This window comes from Nanorana parkeri, unplaced genomic scaffold, assembly GCF_000935625.1.
Source record: "Nanorana parkeri isolate BGI_ZX_2015 unplaced genomic scaffold, ASM93562v1 scaffold41, whole genome shotgun sequence".
Classification (NCBI taxonomy): domain Eukaryota; kingdom Metazoa; phylum Chordata; class Amphibia; order Anura; family Dicroglossidae; genus Nanorana; species Nanorana parkeri.
This window is the reverse complement of record NW_017306309.1, coordinates 1343386-1363271: the sequence shown is the minus strand read 5'-3', so window position 1 is coordinate 1363271 and position 19886 is coordinate 1343386. Positions and strand designations below refer to the sequence as shown.

The 19886-nt window shown below is 44.3% G+C and overlaps 1 protein-coding gene across 2 annotated transcripts in view; it reads right to left on the bottom strand.

The window, feature by feature from the left end:
* LANCL2 (LanC like 2) overlaps nucleotides 1-19886 on the bottom strand; it is a 36121-nt gene that overhangs the window by 13017 nt on the left and 3218 nt on the right. The window contains exons 2-6 of one of the 2 annotated variants that reach the window (XM_018571311.1): nucleotides 14491-14597; nucleotides 13569-13776; nucleotides 8632-8779; nucleotides 7211-7357; nucleotides 6145-6327 (exon numbers count right to left, since the gene is read on the bottom strand). In XM_018571311.1, coding sequence (XP_018426813.1) covers nucleotides 6145-6327; nucleotides 7211-7357; nucleotides 8632-8779; nucleotides 13569-13776; nucleotides 14491-14597 — 793 coding nt within the window. Of the gene's footprint in view, nucleotides 1-6144; nucleotides 6328-7210; nucleotides 7358-8631; nucleotides 8780-13568; nucleotides 13777-14490; nucleotides 14609-19886 lie in introns of both variants that reach the window. The other variant, XM_018571301.1, reaches the window with a different exon arrangement.

Genomic DNA, 19886 nt, shown 5'->3' with positions numbered 1-19886 from the left:
TGGGAAACCTGTTGGCAACGGTGTTAAATTCTCTAACAGGATTTGTTAGGCACGGTACAGAAATATCTGCATTAACATAGTCCGCTAAAAGGAATACACAAAGGTTTGTTTTGCTACACACCAGCAAATTAATATAAACTACTCTAAGGTACTAGAGCATCAGAAAAAAACTTAGTTTTTAGTTAAAATAAAGATGAAATACTTAAATGTTTAATTAAAGAAGGTTTCTATAAAATGCACACTTTTTTCTCATTTCATGGAAGTAAACGGGAAACCATCAAAATAGATGTATGGGCACTGCAATTGCTTACAGGTATAATCTCCTGCACCATCTACCCCAAAGGGGTCCTGTATATGGGCCTTTTCCGGTGGGATGTCCAGACCCCACCTGTATTAGGCTGCATACATACATTGTGTCAACCGCAGAGCAAGGATTCTGTACAGGAAAAACAGCATAAGGCATGTGAACATGCAGACCGGGGGCCCTAAAGGGTTAATTGGTAAATGGCTTGGAATGAATAGTCCAGGCAGGTATTCCAATACTTCACTGATTTGCTTGTTCCATGTCAGTGACTCTCTAATAGTAAAGAATGGAATATGGTGCACTTTTAAAAACAAATTGACAAAGACCTCCCATATTTATATTCTGAAAGGATCCTTTTAAAGAAAATCTTCTGGACTTTGATGAGACATCTGTGAAAATATGACTTAATTCCACACACTCTTTGATCTGTGATTCATGATAGGGTTCAGCTACATTCAAAAGTTTAAATTAAATTTTGCATGAGCTTAACCCAGTGTTGACAGACCTAATTTACACACAAATGACAGTACATCCAAAAGCTCCTGTATGACAGTCCAAAAGGGCGGCACATCCAGTTGCTATGTGGTACACAATCCTCCTGAAGTAAAAGAAAAAAAACCTTCTTTTACTTAACCTGAGTGAGTCACATCCTCCTTCATTTCTCGCATGTTTCCTCTCCCAGACACTGCAGCTCACAGTGGGCGGGCTTCATCATGAGCAGCTGTGCTGCCAATCCACAAATAAATTGGGCAGGACTAGGTGTGGCCAACTGCTCAGGCCTGCCAATTATCAGTGGCAATGCTGATAGCCACTGCTCATCACTGCACGATGAAGAGATCCTGTGCGGTCCCAAAACACTGCATCTATTGTTTGCGATATGTTAATTGCTAGAGGTCAATAAAGGCTTTCTGAATTTGATAAAGATGTTGTGCTGGTGACTTCCACCTGATGTTGCTTCTGGCAACGCCATCTGACAGCCCATAGGGGAATAAAAGGGGACTTACCGGTCAGGTGTGCGATGGGCTACATATAATAATTCTGATAGCCCATGCAATATCTTTTCATTCAAATGTAGGGAAAGAAGGTACAACCCACATAAGGCCTGGTTCACACCTAGGCATTTCTGAGCAGTAGAAAAAGCGCTTCAAAACGCCCAACACAAGAAATCCCATGATTTTGAATGGCCCTGTTCACACCTGAGCAGCAAAACGCCAAACGCCCGAAAAGGTACATGAGCTTCTTTGGGCAGTTAACAGCGTGTTTTTGCCCCATAGATTTCAATAGAAATGGCCGCAAATGCGTGGCAGAAGCATTTTGCACATTTTCATGCGCCAGTCAAAATGCATATCTTCATGTGCAAAACACGCACGTTGAACCTGGACGTACAAACTCACAAAAATGATGCCACCTTGGTGTGAACAGGGCCTAAGGGAGAAAACCCTTTTCCACCACAGGGTTGCTTAAAAAAAATCCTCCTGTTCTGTAAAATAAGTCTTTCTAGTGGCCTAGATCTTCTACTGACATTGCTTCACTCCTTCATGTATGTTGCAGGTATTTGATACCTGTTCCCCCTCCCGGTGAACGTAATGGTTCCTGCTGTCAGCTTGTACTTCCAGTACTGACATATGAGCTGGCAGGAGGAATCACTGTGTGTGGCAGGAAGAGCATGTATTTACAAGTCTGAAAGTGTAAAACCACAAAGGAATGGAAATTTAGCACAAATGTTCAAATCTATATTTTCTGTAAAAAAATGATGCTAAATTGTGCATTAAATATATGAGATTTTGCTGAGGTAAAACCAAATATATCTACTGTAGGTTCAAAATCCAGGGGCATTTTATATAGATATAAATGGAAACAAGAGATAAACACAGATTGGTTAACTCAAAGTGCAGCTATTAAAGAGGGTCGGAGAGTCAAATTTAGTACAAAATTAGTGAACAATATTATTGCACCACTTCAAACTACACCCATGATAAATCTAAAAAATGTTTTTTGGTTATTGCAACAACCCATTCACTCTAAACAAACAAACATTCACTCTGTGGACAAGCTGATGTAAATCTAAAATAATGCCGGATAATCCTGAAAGGAGACAGCGCTCCAACTTAGATTGTAGTCTAAGTAGTCTAAGTATGACTCGGTGGATTTCTCTTTTTAGCCACTTGGGACCTGATTTGGGTCTCCTCAGTAAATCTGAGGAGGTTCAGTTTTCTCAGGCTGGTATTGTAGCCGATCAAATGACACACATGTAGCTTTTACTCCCTATTTAGAGCTGTCAACATTTGGGATGGAACGCTTGATTGAAGAGAAAATCCTAATAATTCTGGGACTTAAATTGTGGACCGGTGAATCATGGAGTATGGTGTCACCCTGAGTTATAAACACACATGGAAGAAAAGATCAACCAGATAGTGTGTAATGTCTCGAATATGTCTGTACTCTCGTGTGCTTGACTCCTTCACCGGACAGTCCGATTCAGAATAAAATCTCTGTAACACGCTCCTCCTATGAATCCTCTTCAGTGTTGATTAGGTAGCTCTCTTGAAGGGAAAGGAACAAAACAGTTCCTATGTGGTTTCTTGATATGAAAGATGATGTTACAGGGTCCCAGGTGGCTTTGAATTGGTCAATGAAAAGTTCTTTGTAAAGCGCTGTTTTTGTAGTCCAATGACCCGAAAATTAGAGACCTGACATGCAGGTAATCAGTTAGCTTAGTGTCCACAGTCGGATGACGCGTTTCACCCCTCCTTTGTTCTCAGGGCTTCGTCAGATTTATCATGGGTGTAGTTTGAAGTGGTGCAATAATATTGTTCATTAATTTTTAACCAATTAAACTAATTTTGTACTAAATTTGACTCTCCGACCCTCTTTAATAGCTGCACTTTGAGTTAACCAATCTGTGTTTATGTCTTGTTTCCATTTATGCCTTGTAAAAGCAGCTGGGGGTTGTCTTCTTTGAGAGTCACTAATGAATTAATTTATTCCAATTAATTCTGGGTCTGGTACTCTGGGTAAACGGTTTTCTATTTGCATTTTATATAGACTTAAAACATTCACTGCAGGCAAATCAATGGCTGTAATTTAGCACACATGCACCATATCACATTCACTGCTTTCATATATACCGTGTTTCCCCCGAAAATAAGACACTGTCTTATATTTTTTTTGGCTGAAAAAAAAAAAAAACACACTAGGTCTTATTTTCGGGGTAGGTCTTATTTTTAAAAAAAATTTTTATGTACAACAATCCACACTTATTCATGTACAAAAATATGGTGATCAGGGCAATCAGGGGTGCCGTACCTTTCCAAGAGCAATTTGCTAACCAATCGCTGGCCAGAATGAGTGGAGAGCACTTTCACTATAGATTCCTCACAGGCGGAGTGCATTTGGTATCACTCCGCCTGTGACAGGAGCCGGCACTATAGAGGAGGCATCGGCTTATGCGGCTCTGCTCCCTCTGGTGCCGCCTCGCTTCCTCTAGCGCTGGCACTGCCGATTCTCTCCCGCGGCTCTTCAAATTCCCCTTTATGCCACCACCGGCCCTGGGAATGGTCACAACTAGGTCTTATATTTTAGCAATTCCCAAAAATAGTACTAGGCCTTATTTTCGGGCTTAGGTCTTATTTTCAGGGAAAATACATACACACCCGTCATTGTAAAGGATGCACCAAATTTTCGGCCACAGAAACATTTCAGCCGAAAATGGTACTATGGGCAAAATGCTGATAGTCCCCAAAAAAATTAAAAATATGGCAGAAAAGGCAGTGCATCCCCAGCTTCTCTCCTTCCCGCTGGGCACTGGCTGCAAGCTTCTGACTGTGTCCCCTCCGATCCCCATTGCTCTCCCCCACCCCACCTGTGTCGGCAGCGGACATCGGAGGGGACACAAACCCGATCCAGCTGCTGGCACCCAGCGGGGAGGAGATAATCTATCAGGAGGCCAAGCTAGGTGTCGTGAGGGAAGGACAGTGGTCAAAATGCCAAGGGAGGAGAGCTGTCAGAATGGCGAGTGTGGCGGAGGGGAGAGCTCGGCATCTGTAAAAGACGGGAGGGGGTGGAGCAGTCAGAATAGCGAGTGGAGAACAAACACTGAGCGATCAGTACTGATAATACTTGAGTACATAGTTATTATGTCCCCAGTTATGAACAGATATAAATCACTTCCTGTTCATTTATGAATGGGGACTTAGTAAATATTTACTATATGCTCACATTATGAATGAACAGGAAGAGGCTCAGTACATAGGCTTCCTGTCCATTCATGACTTGGTTTGATAGTAAATATCTCCAGGTTGTGAATTAACAGGAAACCTCTGTACTGAGAGATTCCTGTTCATTGACTGCTGGGGCTGCAGAAAAAGATTGAAGGGGAAATTTATCAAAACTGGAGTAGACAAAATCTGGAGCTGTTGTCCATAGTAACCAATCAACTTCAATCTTCAGTTAAGCTTTGAAAGTGAAAGAGAGAAGCTGATGGGGGGGGGGCGCAATTTTCAGTTGCTTCAGTTCAGTTCAGCAAATTTTGAAATTTAGGTTTTGGTCTCAAAATTGTTTTTGTATTTTTTTATTTTTGTCCATCCCTAGTCATTACTATGACAAACGGGCTGATATGTCTTTTATGTGATAGTACTTAGGGAGTGACAGGTGCTCTCTTTATGGAGACAGTCTATTAGAGTCTTCAGACCTGCCCTTCCTCCAGCCAAAACAGATTGGACACCGAGTCCCTGATCTGCTCCTTAGCCAGCTGCTGCATCCGGGATTTTACAACTCTGAACTTGGAAGTGCTTAGAGCTTTGCATTCCTGCATTTATTCAGCATAGAGGACGTTGGTAAGCAAGAGTTCACTGATCTCCTCCTACTCTTACTTTAATCCCCCTGCAATAGTTTAGGGTCACAGAGAAGCAAGGTGAGCCCGGCAACCACAAGGTGAGTGCAGGAGTAGGGTCTTTAGTGTTCTTCCTATTGATTTTTGCTAAGCAGCCATCATAAAATACTTTTTCTATTAGACTTAAATAGGCAGAAGCCTAATATATGTACATAGTAGTTATTTAGTACAAGTCTATCATTCAGCTGATCCGGTTCACACATAATCAGTTATATCCCAAACCCCTTCTTTACATGTATAGTATTTCAGAAGAACTTTGCCATGACTTTATTCCTCACATTTGTCTGGTAGGTAGGTTGAGGTAATAGGTAAAAAGCACAGAATTATATGCATCCATTAAAGGGAACATAAATAAAAGACAAATGACATCAGCATAGTGTAGAGCTTTGTTTCATAGTAAAATAAGACAGTCACAATCGAGAAATATGACAACAGGCACTTACTTGCTGAATTATCATGGTATTGCAACTCTTGGCCACTGGCATAAAAGCATGGCGGGATGATAGATGCCCAGCTGGACGCTGCAGTCTTGTGATCACCTCCCCATCTAATGGCTTTCTCCCCTGCTGTCACATCACATGAACGTAACTTGTTGCTAGGAGCATGTTTCGGGGTGTTCCCTTTCATCAGGCTGATAGTGATATCTAGTGCAGCACTACAGAGACCAAAACGGGTCCCTAGCAACCAGGTTAATTTCACATGATGTGACAACAGGCTGGTTAGCTAACAAACTGGGAAATAACTGCAATACTGTGGTAATTCAGTATTACCTAGTGCCTATTGTCACGTTTCTCAACTGTGACTGTATTGCTGTTTTCAAGTTTCACTAATAAACAAAGCTCTACACTAGTCCGGTGTTCTTTGTCTTTTGTTCATGTTTTGTAGCACCCCTGCACATGGTTTAGACTCGGCTGATAACTTTTTTTTTATCAATTACACGTGAACTCACCTTATGGGCCTGAATAAGCATGTGTATTACTCCAGGAGCTCCATGACACCAGTGCACCAGCCGATCTGTCTCATTGCTTAATGATGAAGGATAATTACCAGACCTAAACTTCTTGTGCCGAACATAATCGATGCATGGCTTCACAAGCTCTGTCAGTGTGTCTTGTTCTACTTTTGCAAGGGGCTGTAGAAAACAACATATATATGTGTATATATAGATTCATTACAGTAAAAGCCAGAAACACAACTGCCACTGAACTAATATGTACGTGTCTCTCATTGACTGCTACAAGATCATTGTACATTCCAAGCAGGAAAGATGTGAAGAATTTAGTGCTTTCTTGAAGTGCCAGTAATATCCTTGTACATCTCATCTACATACTAGCATACAATACCCATTTTTTAATAAAATCTAATACTGAGCTTATACATTGTAAAGTGTGCAGGAACCTGGCAAGCACCTAATGCCACATCAAGTTTACAATTGGCAGTAACATGTGCAATTGGCATTCACACGTGTGGCTTGCTTTACAGAGCGAATCGTAAAAAAACACTGAAGTTGTTGCTAGTTAGTGAATAAGCCCTCATTCACACTAGAAACGGCCGGCACGTACAGCTCAGTGCACGGCCGTATCGGGCAGCTCCCGGGAAGGACAGGTGCTGCGTGTGATTAGTATGCAGCCCCTGTCCTTCTCTATGGGACTACGCGGCCGTACGCCGTCCTATGCTCACCCCAAGTGCAGGTCCATACGGGTGTGGGTTTCCTGGCTTGGACGCAGACAGGAGCGTACGAGTACGGACACCCGCACGGACTTGTAGGGCGGGTGAGCGTAGGGCGGCGTACTGCCGCGTAGTCCCATAGAGAAGGACAGTGGCTGCGTACTAATCACATGCAACACCTGTCCTTCCCAGGAGCTGCCCGATACGGCCGTGCAAGCAGCACAGAGTTGTACGTGCCGGCCGTTTCCAGTGTGAATGAGGCCTAAAACACACACCTTACTGGCTACGATGAAGAAAAAAAATCCCCTTTTAGCGTTGCAAGTCTTCATAAAAGCTGCATGACTCACTTGCATCAGCATGTAGTAGATACCAGCCAGCCCATGTGCTGCCCCTACATACTGCTTCTTGTGCCATTGATACAGCAGTGGACAGCGGTCACTCTTGTGCTCTTCATTCGATAAGGTTTTCCCAGATTCTATAATGACATCTACAAGCTGAAATCAGATGGAAAACAGAAAAAAAATAAATCTAAATTTAACATACATTTTACTTGCCAATGACTGTTAGATTTGATGTTAGCAGTAACTAATGAAAATTAAGGCTTGGTGAACCAGTCTGTTTAAAGTGGGGGGCATGGCCACAAAACCAATAACTGCCACATGCATTGCTGACATTAACTTTCAACTAAAGTTGTCTTCAGCAAACATGACACCCACCTTACCACCAAACACAGACAGGGAAACACTTCCCTGTTGTGTGTGAGGAAGCTGGGAGCCCTGTAATGACTCGTTGCCCCGCTTAGACTAATCAGGAAGCCGGGCAACGAGTCATTACACAGCGCCGTCTTCTGATTGGTCAGAAAGCCGGCTTAATGAATCCTCGTCACTTGGTGATGAGGGAACATGGAGGCAGCTTCCATGCTTATCAGGAAACTGGTGGTGATTCTTTACACGCTGCCTGTTTGCGCAACATAAAAATTTTCAACTACCACCATTTTATTCTATAGGGTCTTGGCATTCAGAAAATATATAATGTTGGGGGGTTTTACGTCATTTTCAGGCCTAAAATGTGGAATATAACAAGGGTGCAAAAATGGAAAAAAAGGGCCTCAGTCATGAAGGGGTTAATGGGACTTCCGGTATCGGTGATGTCAGGGACCAGAGCAACCCAGGTGGCGCTGGAACTTGGTCCTGCAGTTCCTGTGCTCACCTGCAGCTCTCTCCAGGCAGCCAGGGGCACATCCCAGCTGTTGGAAATTATTCTCCACCTGGTGCTGGCCTGGAAGGGTATTTAGCCCTTTCTCACAGTGAGGCTGGTGCCTCAGTATTGTCGCCCTAACCTGTATCCTGTAGCCCGAATCCTGTTGCCTCCTTGGACCCTGACCCCTTCCCCCTGAGGTCTCTTGATCTGTGGCCCTGCTCCGCTGGTTAGCTTGCCCTGTTGTACTCTGTGTGTTATTCAGTTTACATTTAGTTTGGCTAATTTATGTTGCTTGTGAGTGTTGGTGGGGTTGCTTGCGTTTATATGATTTTGTATGTCTAATAAACCATAAGTTCATAGCCTTATTTGGTGTGGTCAAGTATTTGGTCCTCCCGTACAGATACTTGCACATGGTGTGGGCCACCTGTGCACGGTATCCTGACAGGTGAGTAACAAAATTAAAAAAACGTTACCATTATAATACATCAATAGACCTGCAGCTCTATTTAAAGTGATTCAGTTTACAAAGTTTAAATCGATAAATTAGTAAAACAGAAAAAAAACGAACCTCTTTAATTGTAGCCTGAGGTACAGTATCTGGACCAATCTCAGAGTTTAAGTAAAGCAATGCATACAGGTAACCAGCTCTGCCATACAATAACTCATCTGAAAGTTCGGAGTCTGTGCTCACCACTCCTCGGTGTAGCTGTAGCAATCTGATCAAAATAAAATACAAAAAGAATAAGGGAACATGGATCAAAGCAGGAATCATTTGTATTTAAAGCGTTATTACAAGAATAACACTGCACTGCCCTCAAAGAGCTTACAATCTAAGGTCCCTATCGCACGCACATACGGGGCCAATTTTGGCAGGAGCCAAATAACCTTCCAGCAAGTTTTTAGAGTGTGGGAGAAAACCCACACAAGCATAGGGAGACCCCGCAAACTCCTTGCAAATAGTGTCCTGATAGTGATACGAACCAGGGAGTCCCAGGGCAGCAAGGCAGGTAAAGGTGCATCAAAATGACGTTTTTAAAACCGACAAAAAAAAAGTCATTTTTTAAAAAACCTTTTTAATAAAAACTTTAATTTTTGTATATTGTATTTTTATTAAATATTTTTATTTTTTTACTTTACTGTTGGGGGCTTTGGGGAAATATTAGGGGTCTATTTCCATTTTAAAATAGAAAAAGAGATTGAGGACACTGAGTCCTCAATCTCTTTTTCTGCATCCCCTGTTATAAATGAACAGGGAGCCTCTATACTGAGTGTTCCTGTTCATTCATAAATTGTGGAGATAGTATGTTTAACATGTCCACAATTGTGAATGAACAGGAAGTGATGTAGATCACTTCCCATTCATTCATAATTGGGGACACAGTAAACATACTAGGTCCTCAATGATTTACAATCAGTCAGCGATCAATGATCGCCAACTGCTTTTACACGCTCTCCATCCTGACTCACTATCACAGGAGGCTGAGCGAGCGGTGCTGGGAAGAGAGCTTGGTCTCCTGTGACAGCTGACTTCTCCCCCCGCACCGCCGACCTAGCCTCCTGTGACAGCTGTCTTCACACCGCTCTCCTGAACTGTCACATGAGGCTGAGCGGGGCGGTGCGGCAGGAGAGCTCGATCTCTTGTGACACGCCAGACGCTCACATCGCTCTCCTCCCCCGCACCGCTCGGCCTCCTGTAACACTTTCTCTCCCCCTGCTGGACGCTGCGCTGTGTCAGAGGGGAGGAGAGAATCCAGGCATGCACCACAATTTCAGCCAAAAGTGCAATTTTTGGCCGATGTGTTTCGCTGCATCCCTAGTTTCCAGAGTTTCATGGTGCAAGAATGGTGTAAGAATTACAACACGTATACACTTCAGATATTAAAAACGGAAAAATATGAAAAACAGAGAAGCCGATAGGGGGGCGCATGCGCGCGCAGAGCTAGGACGGACGCGTTTTAGTTCGGCTTCCTATCTGTTCTGGTAGAGCCTGCAATGTTTGTACTTTCTACATCTTTATATGCTAATAAAAATTTATTGAAATAAAAACGGAAAAATATGACTTCGCTAGAACCAGTTTATATATTAAAGGATAACTATGGGGTCAGTGTTTTCCCCCATAGTTCTCCTTAGGGTAACGGGAGGACACAAACTAGCGTCCTCCCGTTACCCTAAGCTCAGTATACCGCGAGCTGTAGCATACTGAGACGCGGCAGCCGGAGCGGATCCCGACGTAGATGACGGGATCCGCCCAGCTGCGTGAGTGACAGCTGGCTCTGCCTATCTAGAGAAGAGCCAGCTGTACCCGCCCCCTCCCCCGTCCGTTCCACCAGTCAGCGCTGGCAGATCGGAGCGGGGAATACAGCCCCTCCCCCTGTCACGGCAGAGAGCCGTGACAGGATCGGAAGGTGAGCGAACATGGTATGTATTCGCTCACCTCCCGATCTACTGAGCCGGCCTGTGACAGTCTCATTGTCACAGGTCGGCTAGAACTATGAGGTGAGTGGAAATCACTCATCTCATAGTTCTCCTTTAATAAAAAGAAAGGAAGTTGTGCACTTGTAAAAGTGACAGATCTAGTAAAAAACGATTGCAAGTCTACAGATTTACAATTCAAGCAAAGCTGTTGTAATGTAGATAAATCCCCCTCCTAATTCTTTTGATGACTTAATTACTTACACTGCATTGTTCAGCACAAAGTGCCAGTTCCAGCCAACACACACTTACTACGCCAGCTTCTGAAATCCCCCCTCTCCCAATGGGACATTGTCTGCTTTTTAAGTCAAATCATTCCCCACCTCACATTTCCATTAGCAGAAGCAGAACTGGTTAGAGGTAACAATATATTCATGTTGCGTCCTGCCAGAGGACTTGTCCTAATGTAACTAGCCTTGCAATAGGCTACAAATAGAACCTCCATCAAATTAACCACAATCTCATTAATATGCAGCACAAGGGAAATGAATGCATTTAGTCACATAATTAGCACAGTCAACAAAGAACATGTTCGATCAATTCAAATTAGGCAATAATAATTACAAAACAACATCATTATGGGTGCGGAGGTTTGTTGTGAGTAGCTTCATTCTCTGCTTTAAAACTGTTAATATTTGCTTACATCCTGCAATAAATAACATTCTGAAAATTAATGGACTCAAGTGACAAAAAGTCTTAACAGTAAACACTGAACCTAGTTGTTAGAATAATTGAGAGAAAAGTACAAGATTTTGATGACACAGCTACTAGCCTATTCATTACTATTCATACACCATATATTCAAATCAGTTTGGTGAGCCATCTTTGGTAGTGATGAGCCGAACACAGACCTTAAAAGGAGAACAATGGGGTTAGGGCTCTTCTTCATAGTTCTCCAAAAGGGTGACGGGAGGACACAAACTAGCGCCCTCCCGTCACCCAAAGCTCAGTATATCGCGAGCTGTAGCCTTGCGGTATACTGAGCTTTGGGTGACGGGAGGGCGCTAGTTTGTGTCCTCCCGTCACCCTCCGGAGAACTATGGGGAAAAGCCCTAACCCCATAGTTCTCCTTTAAGGTCTGGTAGGAATTTTAGGAGGGAACCCCATGTAAAAAGAAACAAAAAAAGTGTGTGGGGTTCCCCCTTAAAGTCATACCAAGCCCTTAAGGTCTGGTAGGAATTTTAAAAGGAGGAACGTCACCCCCAAAAATGGGGTAAAAAAAAAACAAAAAACACGTGAGGTCCCCCCTAAAATTCCATACCAGACGCTTCATCCGAGCACAGGCCTGGCAGGGCAGGAAATGGGGGACGGGGGAGCGATACCAGGCCACATGGGAGGGTGTTTTCCAGGGTCACCCCTGGAAAAGCACATTGTCCACGTGCCAATGGGGAAAAGGGCCTCTTCACCACAAGCCCTGAGGCGTTGGTTGTACCCCTACCCATTCACCAAAGGGTTGAGTAAAATTGTAAAAAAAAAAAAGATGCCAGACTTTGAAAAAATCCTTTATTTGAAAAAAAAAACACCAAAAGACAAAATTTTTGACAAGTATTTTATGTAAAAAAAAAAAAGTATCCGACGTAATCCTGCGTCAATCACGACGACGAAATAAAAAATAAAACAAAAAAAATTAATACAAATAATAATTTTTTTTTTTTTACAAAAGACGACCACCGTCCCGTCCGTTTGCGATGAAGATTGGCTAAAGCCTTATGGTCAGGTGCAAGGCTTTAGCCAATCAAGGCTTACAATGCACAGTGCCTTGTGGGGAACACACGAACTGCCAATGTTCAAGCCCATCTCTAATCTTTGAATGAACCCAATTCCATCATGTGGGGTTTTTACACTTAAGATTCTAACACGGATTTTTTGGACATTAAAAGGAGAACTATGGGGTCAGTGTTTTTCCCCATAGTTCTCCTTAGGGTAACGGGAGGACACAAACTAGCGTCCTCCCGTTACCCTAAGCTCAATATACCGCTAGCTACAGTTCGCGGTATACTGAGACGCCGCAGGCGGAGCGGATCACGACTTAGCTGACGGGATCCGCCCAGCTGCGTGAGTGACAGCTGGATCTGCCTATCCAGAGGCAGAGCCAGCTGTACCCGCCCCCTCCCCCGTCCGTTCCGCCAGTCAGCGCTGACAGATCGGAGCGGGGAGAGGGGAATCCAGCCCCTCCCCCTGTCACGGCAGAGAGCCGTGACAGGATCGAGAGGCAAGCTCGACGTTCGCGGCGATATGCAACATGTGCGGCGTAATGGGCGCAATCGTCGTTTTCGCAGGTATGCGCACCTGACGCATGTTTACATGCGTATATGTAGGGGTGGGGACTTTAAAAAAAATTTTTGTTTTTTTAATTCTTTTTTGTGTCACTTTAAAAAAATTTGGGGGAAAACTTTAAATTTTTTAACTATTTTTTTTTCCCCACTTAACTTTGCTTCATCAGCTTCTCTCCAGCATCTGAAGCTGGAGAGTGACACAAGAATGCGGAAGTGATGTAATATACACCACTTCCGCATTCTGACAGCGGAGAGGGGACCGGAGGGAGCTCGTGTACCGAGCTCCCTCTGATCCCCTGTGACAGAGGCACTATGCTGGTCCCGGGCTCACACCGGAGCCTGGGACCAGCTTGACAGCGGGAGGGGAGAGCCGCGGAGGGGGGGCGCACGTCTCGGGGCCTCATACAAGCGATCCGCCGGCTATAGAGCCGGATCGCTTGTATATTAACCGGCATCGCTGCCTCTTTTCAAATAGCGGGGATTTCCCGCCCGAGCGGGAGGATGTAACAGGATGTAACAGGATGTGTATACACGCCCAGTTACATCCAAGAAGCTCCCGGCCGGCCGTGTATACACAGCGGCTGGTCGGGAGGTAGTTAAACCATCTCTACTTTGCATCAGATATGACTCTCGATTGAAAGGCCCTCTAATGTTGCTTAAGCCAATACATGAGGGTACTAAAGTAAATAAAAACAGTAGCAGCAACAGTTTGATTTAGGAATTTCCAGAAATATTAACTGACGTGAAACATTCTAACCTTGCAATGCAGTCCTTGGATTCTGCCTGGTTCTGCAGCTTGTGGTGGACTACAGCTCCAACAGCAAGAGGTCCAGCATCCCCACAGAGGAAAGTGACTCTTCTCCCATTCAGGTTCCTCAAAACTCTTTTCACATAATCAAGAGAACGCTGCAAATAGGTTTGATCCGGAGTGACGCGGTACAGCTGCAGGTACAATAAGACTATGCCTACAAAAATAACCAGATTACATAATATATGTAAATCACATACATATACCTGGGAGTATATCAAAGACAATACTAACCTGGACAACATTTGGGACAGTACTAACCTAAAAGAACCCATTTGAAGTATATCCAAGACATTGCTAACCTATAAAACTCGCCTGGAGTATATCCAAGGCAGTGCTAACCTAGAAATCCCATCTGAAGTACATTCAAGACAATACTAACCTGGACTACATTTAGGACAGTACTAATCTACAGAACCCACCTGAAGTATATCCAAGAGCCTGCTAACCTAAAGACCTCAGCTGGGTTATATCCACAATGATGCTAACATAGAAAACCCACCTGGAGTGCGTATATCCAAGACAGTACTAACATAGAGAACCCATCCAGAACCCATCTACTATATATCCAAGACAATACTAAATTAGAGAACCCATCTGGAGTATATCCAAGACACTGCTAATCTAAAAAACTCACCTGGAGTATATCCAAGACAGTGCTAACCTAGAGAACCCACCTGAAGTATATCCAAGAGATTGCCAACCTAAAAACCTGAGTTATATCCAAGAAAGGACTAACCTAGAAACCCCTCTGGAGTATATTTAGGGCACTGCTAACCTAGGGAACCCAATTGAAGTATGGCCAGGACAGCACAAACCCAGAGGAGCTATGAGGTGTATATCAAAGACAGTAATAACATAAAGAACAAACCTGCATATCCTGTGTAAGTAGAACCATCATGTGGATCTGCTGTTTTTAGTCCTTCCTCCATTTGCTGAATCAAGTCGTTGATTTTCGTCTGGACGCGTCTTGAAAAACTTCCTGTGATCTATGTGAAGGTAGAATACAAAAAGCTATGCAAAATATTCCAGAATGTAGCTAAATCATAAGGGAGACAAGCCCAACTTTTGATAACAGATATATATGATCGATGTGCACCATATATAGAATGAATGTGACGAAATCCATTTATCATTAGGTATATAAAAATGCCGAAATAGGCTTACCTACTAAAAAGCTTTAAAGTAGAACTCCAGCCAAAAAATAACACGCTACCATTACCAGTTCATTAAAATATAAAAGGAAAAGCAGCTTGGTTGTAATATTCACCTTTGATCCAGAGCTGTCCCCTGCAGCACGTCTTTCCACCAAAAGATGTTCTTATTCTGATGGCTGCCATCATTTTACCGACTTTTTCTGAGCCCAGGCTGTTCTGTGTCTACCCCAGCTTGTAAATGGACAGTAAAAAGTAGACGCAGCGCAGTGATGAGCTTATCGCTGTCACACTGCTTACACCTTCTTTTGCCATGCTTTCTGTCAGCACAAACTGATTGGCTCCTTGTGCTGCTTCTTCCTCTAGCACCCCAGCTCTGCTGTACAGGGTCTGAAAGAAGCTGATAGCAAGTCAAATTCAGGTACTTACACTGCTTGCATTTAAAAAACAAAAATCCTATATTAATAATTACACAGCTGCATTAATATGCTTCTTTTACAACTGCCTAAAAGTTCAGTGTAACCCTTTCACTAACATGGATATAAGTACTACTTCAGTGGCATCACCAGCATATACAAAATCTCCTGGTTGCTATAGGAGCTGGGATGTTGCTTATTTTTAATCCTGGCCAGTACCACTGGGGGGTAGATTTGACAGGGGTTGACCCGATGGCTTCCCCCCACCAGGACACCCTGCTGAATCTCGCAGCACAACTGTGGTGAGGAAGATTGTCCCCTGTTCCACTCTCTCACCCAGCAGCTTGAACCCACCATGCCACCAATGCCCGATCCTGACCACTGGCTCTCAGATCACAGTGACAATATGGTTGGACCTCTGTAAACAGAAAGACAGTGCCAATCACTGAGACCCCTCACAGCTGGTGTCTGTGTGGAAGTGAAGACCGGAGAGTCCAGTGGACCTGGAGCAACATGCAGAGCAGCTCCTTGTGGGCTAGAGGTGGGTGAAAGGGCAGCATGGGGGATGGTACAGGGGGGCAGCAAATTGTACATGGCAACTATTTGTAATGACAGGCCCTCAGTGTCAAGCTGGCAGCGTTATGGAGATCAGCAGTTTTTTTTTTTTGATGATGCCTAAACTGCAGATGTAGGTGTATTTCTGACCTCTGCATGGTGAGTTACATACTATGGACCTCTGAACTCTGCCTTACATATATGAACCTCTGGACTCAGACAAGTAGGCTGTACAGGGCCCCATCATTTCTAATAGTGCCCATGTTTCTGGCTGCCTGAGTTCTCTGGTGTGGAAGATGCCCCCCACCACCATCATGTGCCTTGAGTTAACTTGTCCTGGGTGCCTGGGACCTCCATGGTGGGTGCCAGGAATGAGAGAGGCAGGAGATGAGCGAACATCCGTTCTCTGATCTCCCTGTGAAGCATGAACTCGCAAAAACTCAGCTCTAAGCACTTCAGGTTTCAAAACTGTCAATCTCTGGCCTTTCTTGCTGGGAAAGAAGCTGATGGGTACAGTATGTACTCATTTAGCTTCAAAAGAGTGCAGGGGAGCCTACTGTGCTATCACACAGTAGGCTCACCAGCCCCTGGTGATAGCAATATTCTGATAAAAAATAACTAAATACAAGTTTCAAAAATATAATTTTAACAAAACAAATAATACCCCCCCCCCCCCCCCCCAAAAAAAAAGTTTCACGTTTGAAGTCTAACTTGATAAAACCCAACTTTACATTCCTTATGTGGTCCCATTCACACAGCACACACAGTTGTTTCTTTGGAACAGGCCTGTGGGCAAAGTGGAAGCTAATGTGAACAATTTCAAAGTGAAAGCAAAGGGCCAATGTGGCGTTAGTTTCCCTCATTAACATACAATGCCAAACCCAAGCTTCGAGATCTTTAAGCCTTTGTTAGGACAAAGTACAAATCTAGTTTATCACTAAAAATGAAATCTAGCACAGTGCAAGCAAGGATAATTATGGTAAGCATTAACTCCTTGTCCTGCACTGAAGTCTACTGTGGCAAAAACGTTTAACTCTGCCCCAAAATAAGCTCAAGTACTTTTTCGAGTTACAGGGATTTTGGTACAGGCAACAGGACACTCAGGTGTGAACAAGGGTCATTGAAAACAATGGGATTCCTCCTGTTGATCACTGTAGTGCTTTGGCATTCAAGCTTCAAAACGCTAAGGTGTAAATGGGGCTTAGATGCCAAGCAACCTTCACCACTAGAGCCCACTGAAAGATCCCCAGATCCAGGGAATAGAAAAAGTGTAGTCCTGTCTGCAACCCTCCCCAATGACAGTGCTGGGTTCCTAAACACCCAACCCTCAGTCCCAAGCAGTTTCCGTTAGGGGTGTGAAGAAGTGTCTAGGCCAGTGGTAGACAAATGTATATGGAGATCAGTAGCCAGTCTAGCCAATGCAGGAGCAAGCAGGATGTTTTTTTAGGAGCAAGCTTCACTGACAACAACTAGGGGAAACCTCAAGAACTAGGAGCCAGCTGTGATTTTAATGAGCATTGGCTACCTGGCTCCTGGGATCTGTCTAGCCTTGGTCTAAGTTTATGCAATACTGACATTTTGAAAGAGAGTATTAGCAAAAAATCTTCCAGAAGCTCCAATGACAATGTGAAAAGCATCCCTCTGCATATCAATGTACTTTATGGTACTAATTATAAAAGTTTTTTGGGGGGCGGCTCACCTAATCTCTCCAACCAGGCTTGTTTTCCTAGATGTCATGGGCCATTTAATCTTGTCTAGTTAATGTAGGACATGAAGATTTGTAAATGATTCACAGTCTAGGGCCACCTATAGCCAGCAACCAAATTATCATAGCATTTGTTGTTAAAAGTGATACAAGTTAGCTGGTGTCAATGAAGCTTTAAAGAATCAACAGGGCTTTTTGGGCCTTAGAAGAGTTAAAGCTGAACTCCAGCTATAAAGATTGCGGTCCAGCTTGGCCCAATACAAGTAAACACAATGTATAACTGGTAGGGCCTCATGGTATTCTATAACGCACTGTAGTAGCCTGAGCTGTTCAGCTTGTATTGGAGATCAATTTGTGATCATTCTAAATTCCATCACATGTGTATGTTACCAGGGATGAGCTCAGGTTTGTACCAAACCTGTTCCAAATTCAAACTCCTCCAAACCCAGAAGGAGCCCCTCACGTGCCCCCGAATCAGCTACTATTGGGTATTCCCCTCCCGCAGCTTGGCTTACGCAAAAGGTGTCATTGACCTAATATGTCTATATTAGATATATGACGTCAGCACAAACATCCTGCCCCCTTGTTTACATGCAGCTGTGGAGTGGGGAATGCCCATAGCGCAGCTGACTAGGTGGAAGTGTCCATGGCACTTCCCTTGTTCGGAGAAGCTCAGGACTATGATCAGTCTGAACCTCAGCCCATCCCTACATGTAACAAGCAGTAGCCCTACTTCTAAACTGCATCAAGCTGCTTTAGCATTCTCATTTACACAAAACCCTAAGCTGGCCATGAACCTTGATTTGATCCAATTAAGTGTTAGAAAATCAAGTAAACATTTAGATAATAACGTTGTATACCCAGCTTTACTTACCTTTCCACATTTGTCTGGTGCCCCCCCACCAAAAGAAAAATCCTGATACTTCCAGGTATCATAGGGCAAAAGCACACACTGCCCCTGGCCTCTTTCAATGCAGTATTCGGTGCCTGTTTGGCCAATTGGTGGGCCCATGACAGTCTGGGCTTAGAGGAAGTGGGTTGAATGACACTGGCCATCATTCAGCATGGAAGACCGATGACATCTAGTGGCGGAGAAAACCTACTGCAAGGGGTGCCTCCGGACTAAAGGGAAGTATTACAGGAAAGCGGCTTTTTATTTATTTTTTTAAAGATCAATTAACTTAAATGTTTTCTCAGCTGCCATTCTGCTTTAACAATACAAGCAACACAACCAATTCCTTCTTTTCAATGCTTCAATGGGGGGGAATTAACAAAGGGAAACCCTTCAGTTTAAGCGGTGTAAACAGTGGTATGTTTACACGTAAGCGCAGTGCGCCAAATTAACAATGTCACAAAGCAAGTGCCAAATCACTTCAACGGTGTAATGCAACATATTCTAGAAATGTCAAAATAATAAAGTACTTCCACCAACGGTCTAACTAAAGGTGCCCATACACTGCACGATTCTCGTACGAGAATCGCGGGAAATTACGCGATCGTACGAGAATCGTGCAGTGTATGGAAGGTGTGCGCCCGTTTCTACTGTACGGTCGCACGTCTTCCGTCGAATAAGCATGCTGGAAAACCCGCCGGGAATCATACGATTCTCGGCGAGTTAGTGGCTGCTGGTTCGACAACTGTCAAACGGGCCGGTGTGCGAACGCGCACACTGCCCGTTTGCAGTGATCGGAAGCCCGCCCCTCTTTGCCGTCATAGGAAGCCCGCCCCTCATTGCAGTCATCGCAAGCCCGCTCCTCAGGGGGGCGGGCTTGCGATGATCGCAAGTACGATCTGCCTGTCCAAGATGGGCAGATCGTACGTTTTTTAAAGTACTTTACAACCCTCGGTTGTAAAGTGTATGGGCACCTTTAGAGTCTATATCCAGGGAGAAAAAAATACTTCCCTTCCAATGGATGGGCCTACCCCACACTGCAAGAGTTAAAATACTTGTTTAGGTCTAGGGTACCCAAGTAAAGGATTTTTACGCACCTAATCCCCACTCCCCTGGCAGTCAACGCTGACCTCTCTCCCATACAGGGACTGCCCCTCATGTAATGACTCACCGCCCGGCTTCCCGATTAGCCGTCACCAGGTGACGAGGAAGCAAGGAGCCAGCTTTCTGGCCAATCAGAAAGCTGGCGGGCAATGACTCCCCGCATGGCTTTCTGATTAGCCAGCTTCCCATCCAATCAGGAAGCCGGGCGGCAAGTCATTACATGGCGCATGGCTTCCTGATTGGCCAGGAAGCCAGCTCCATGCTACCTCGTCACCATGTGACAAGGAAGCATGGAGCCGGCTTTCTGGCCAATCAGGAAGCTGGGGGTCGTGTAATGACTTGCTGCCCGGCTTCCTGATTGGCTAGCTTTCCAAACAATTAGGAAGCTGGGTGGTGAGTCATTACACGCCGCCCAGCTTCCTGATTGGCCGGGAAGCCAGC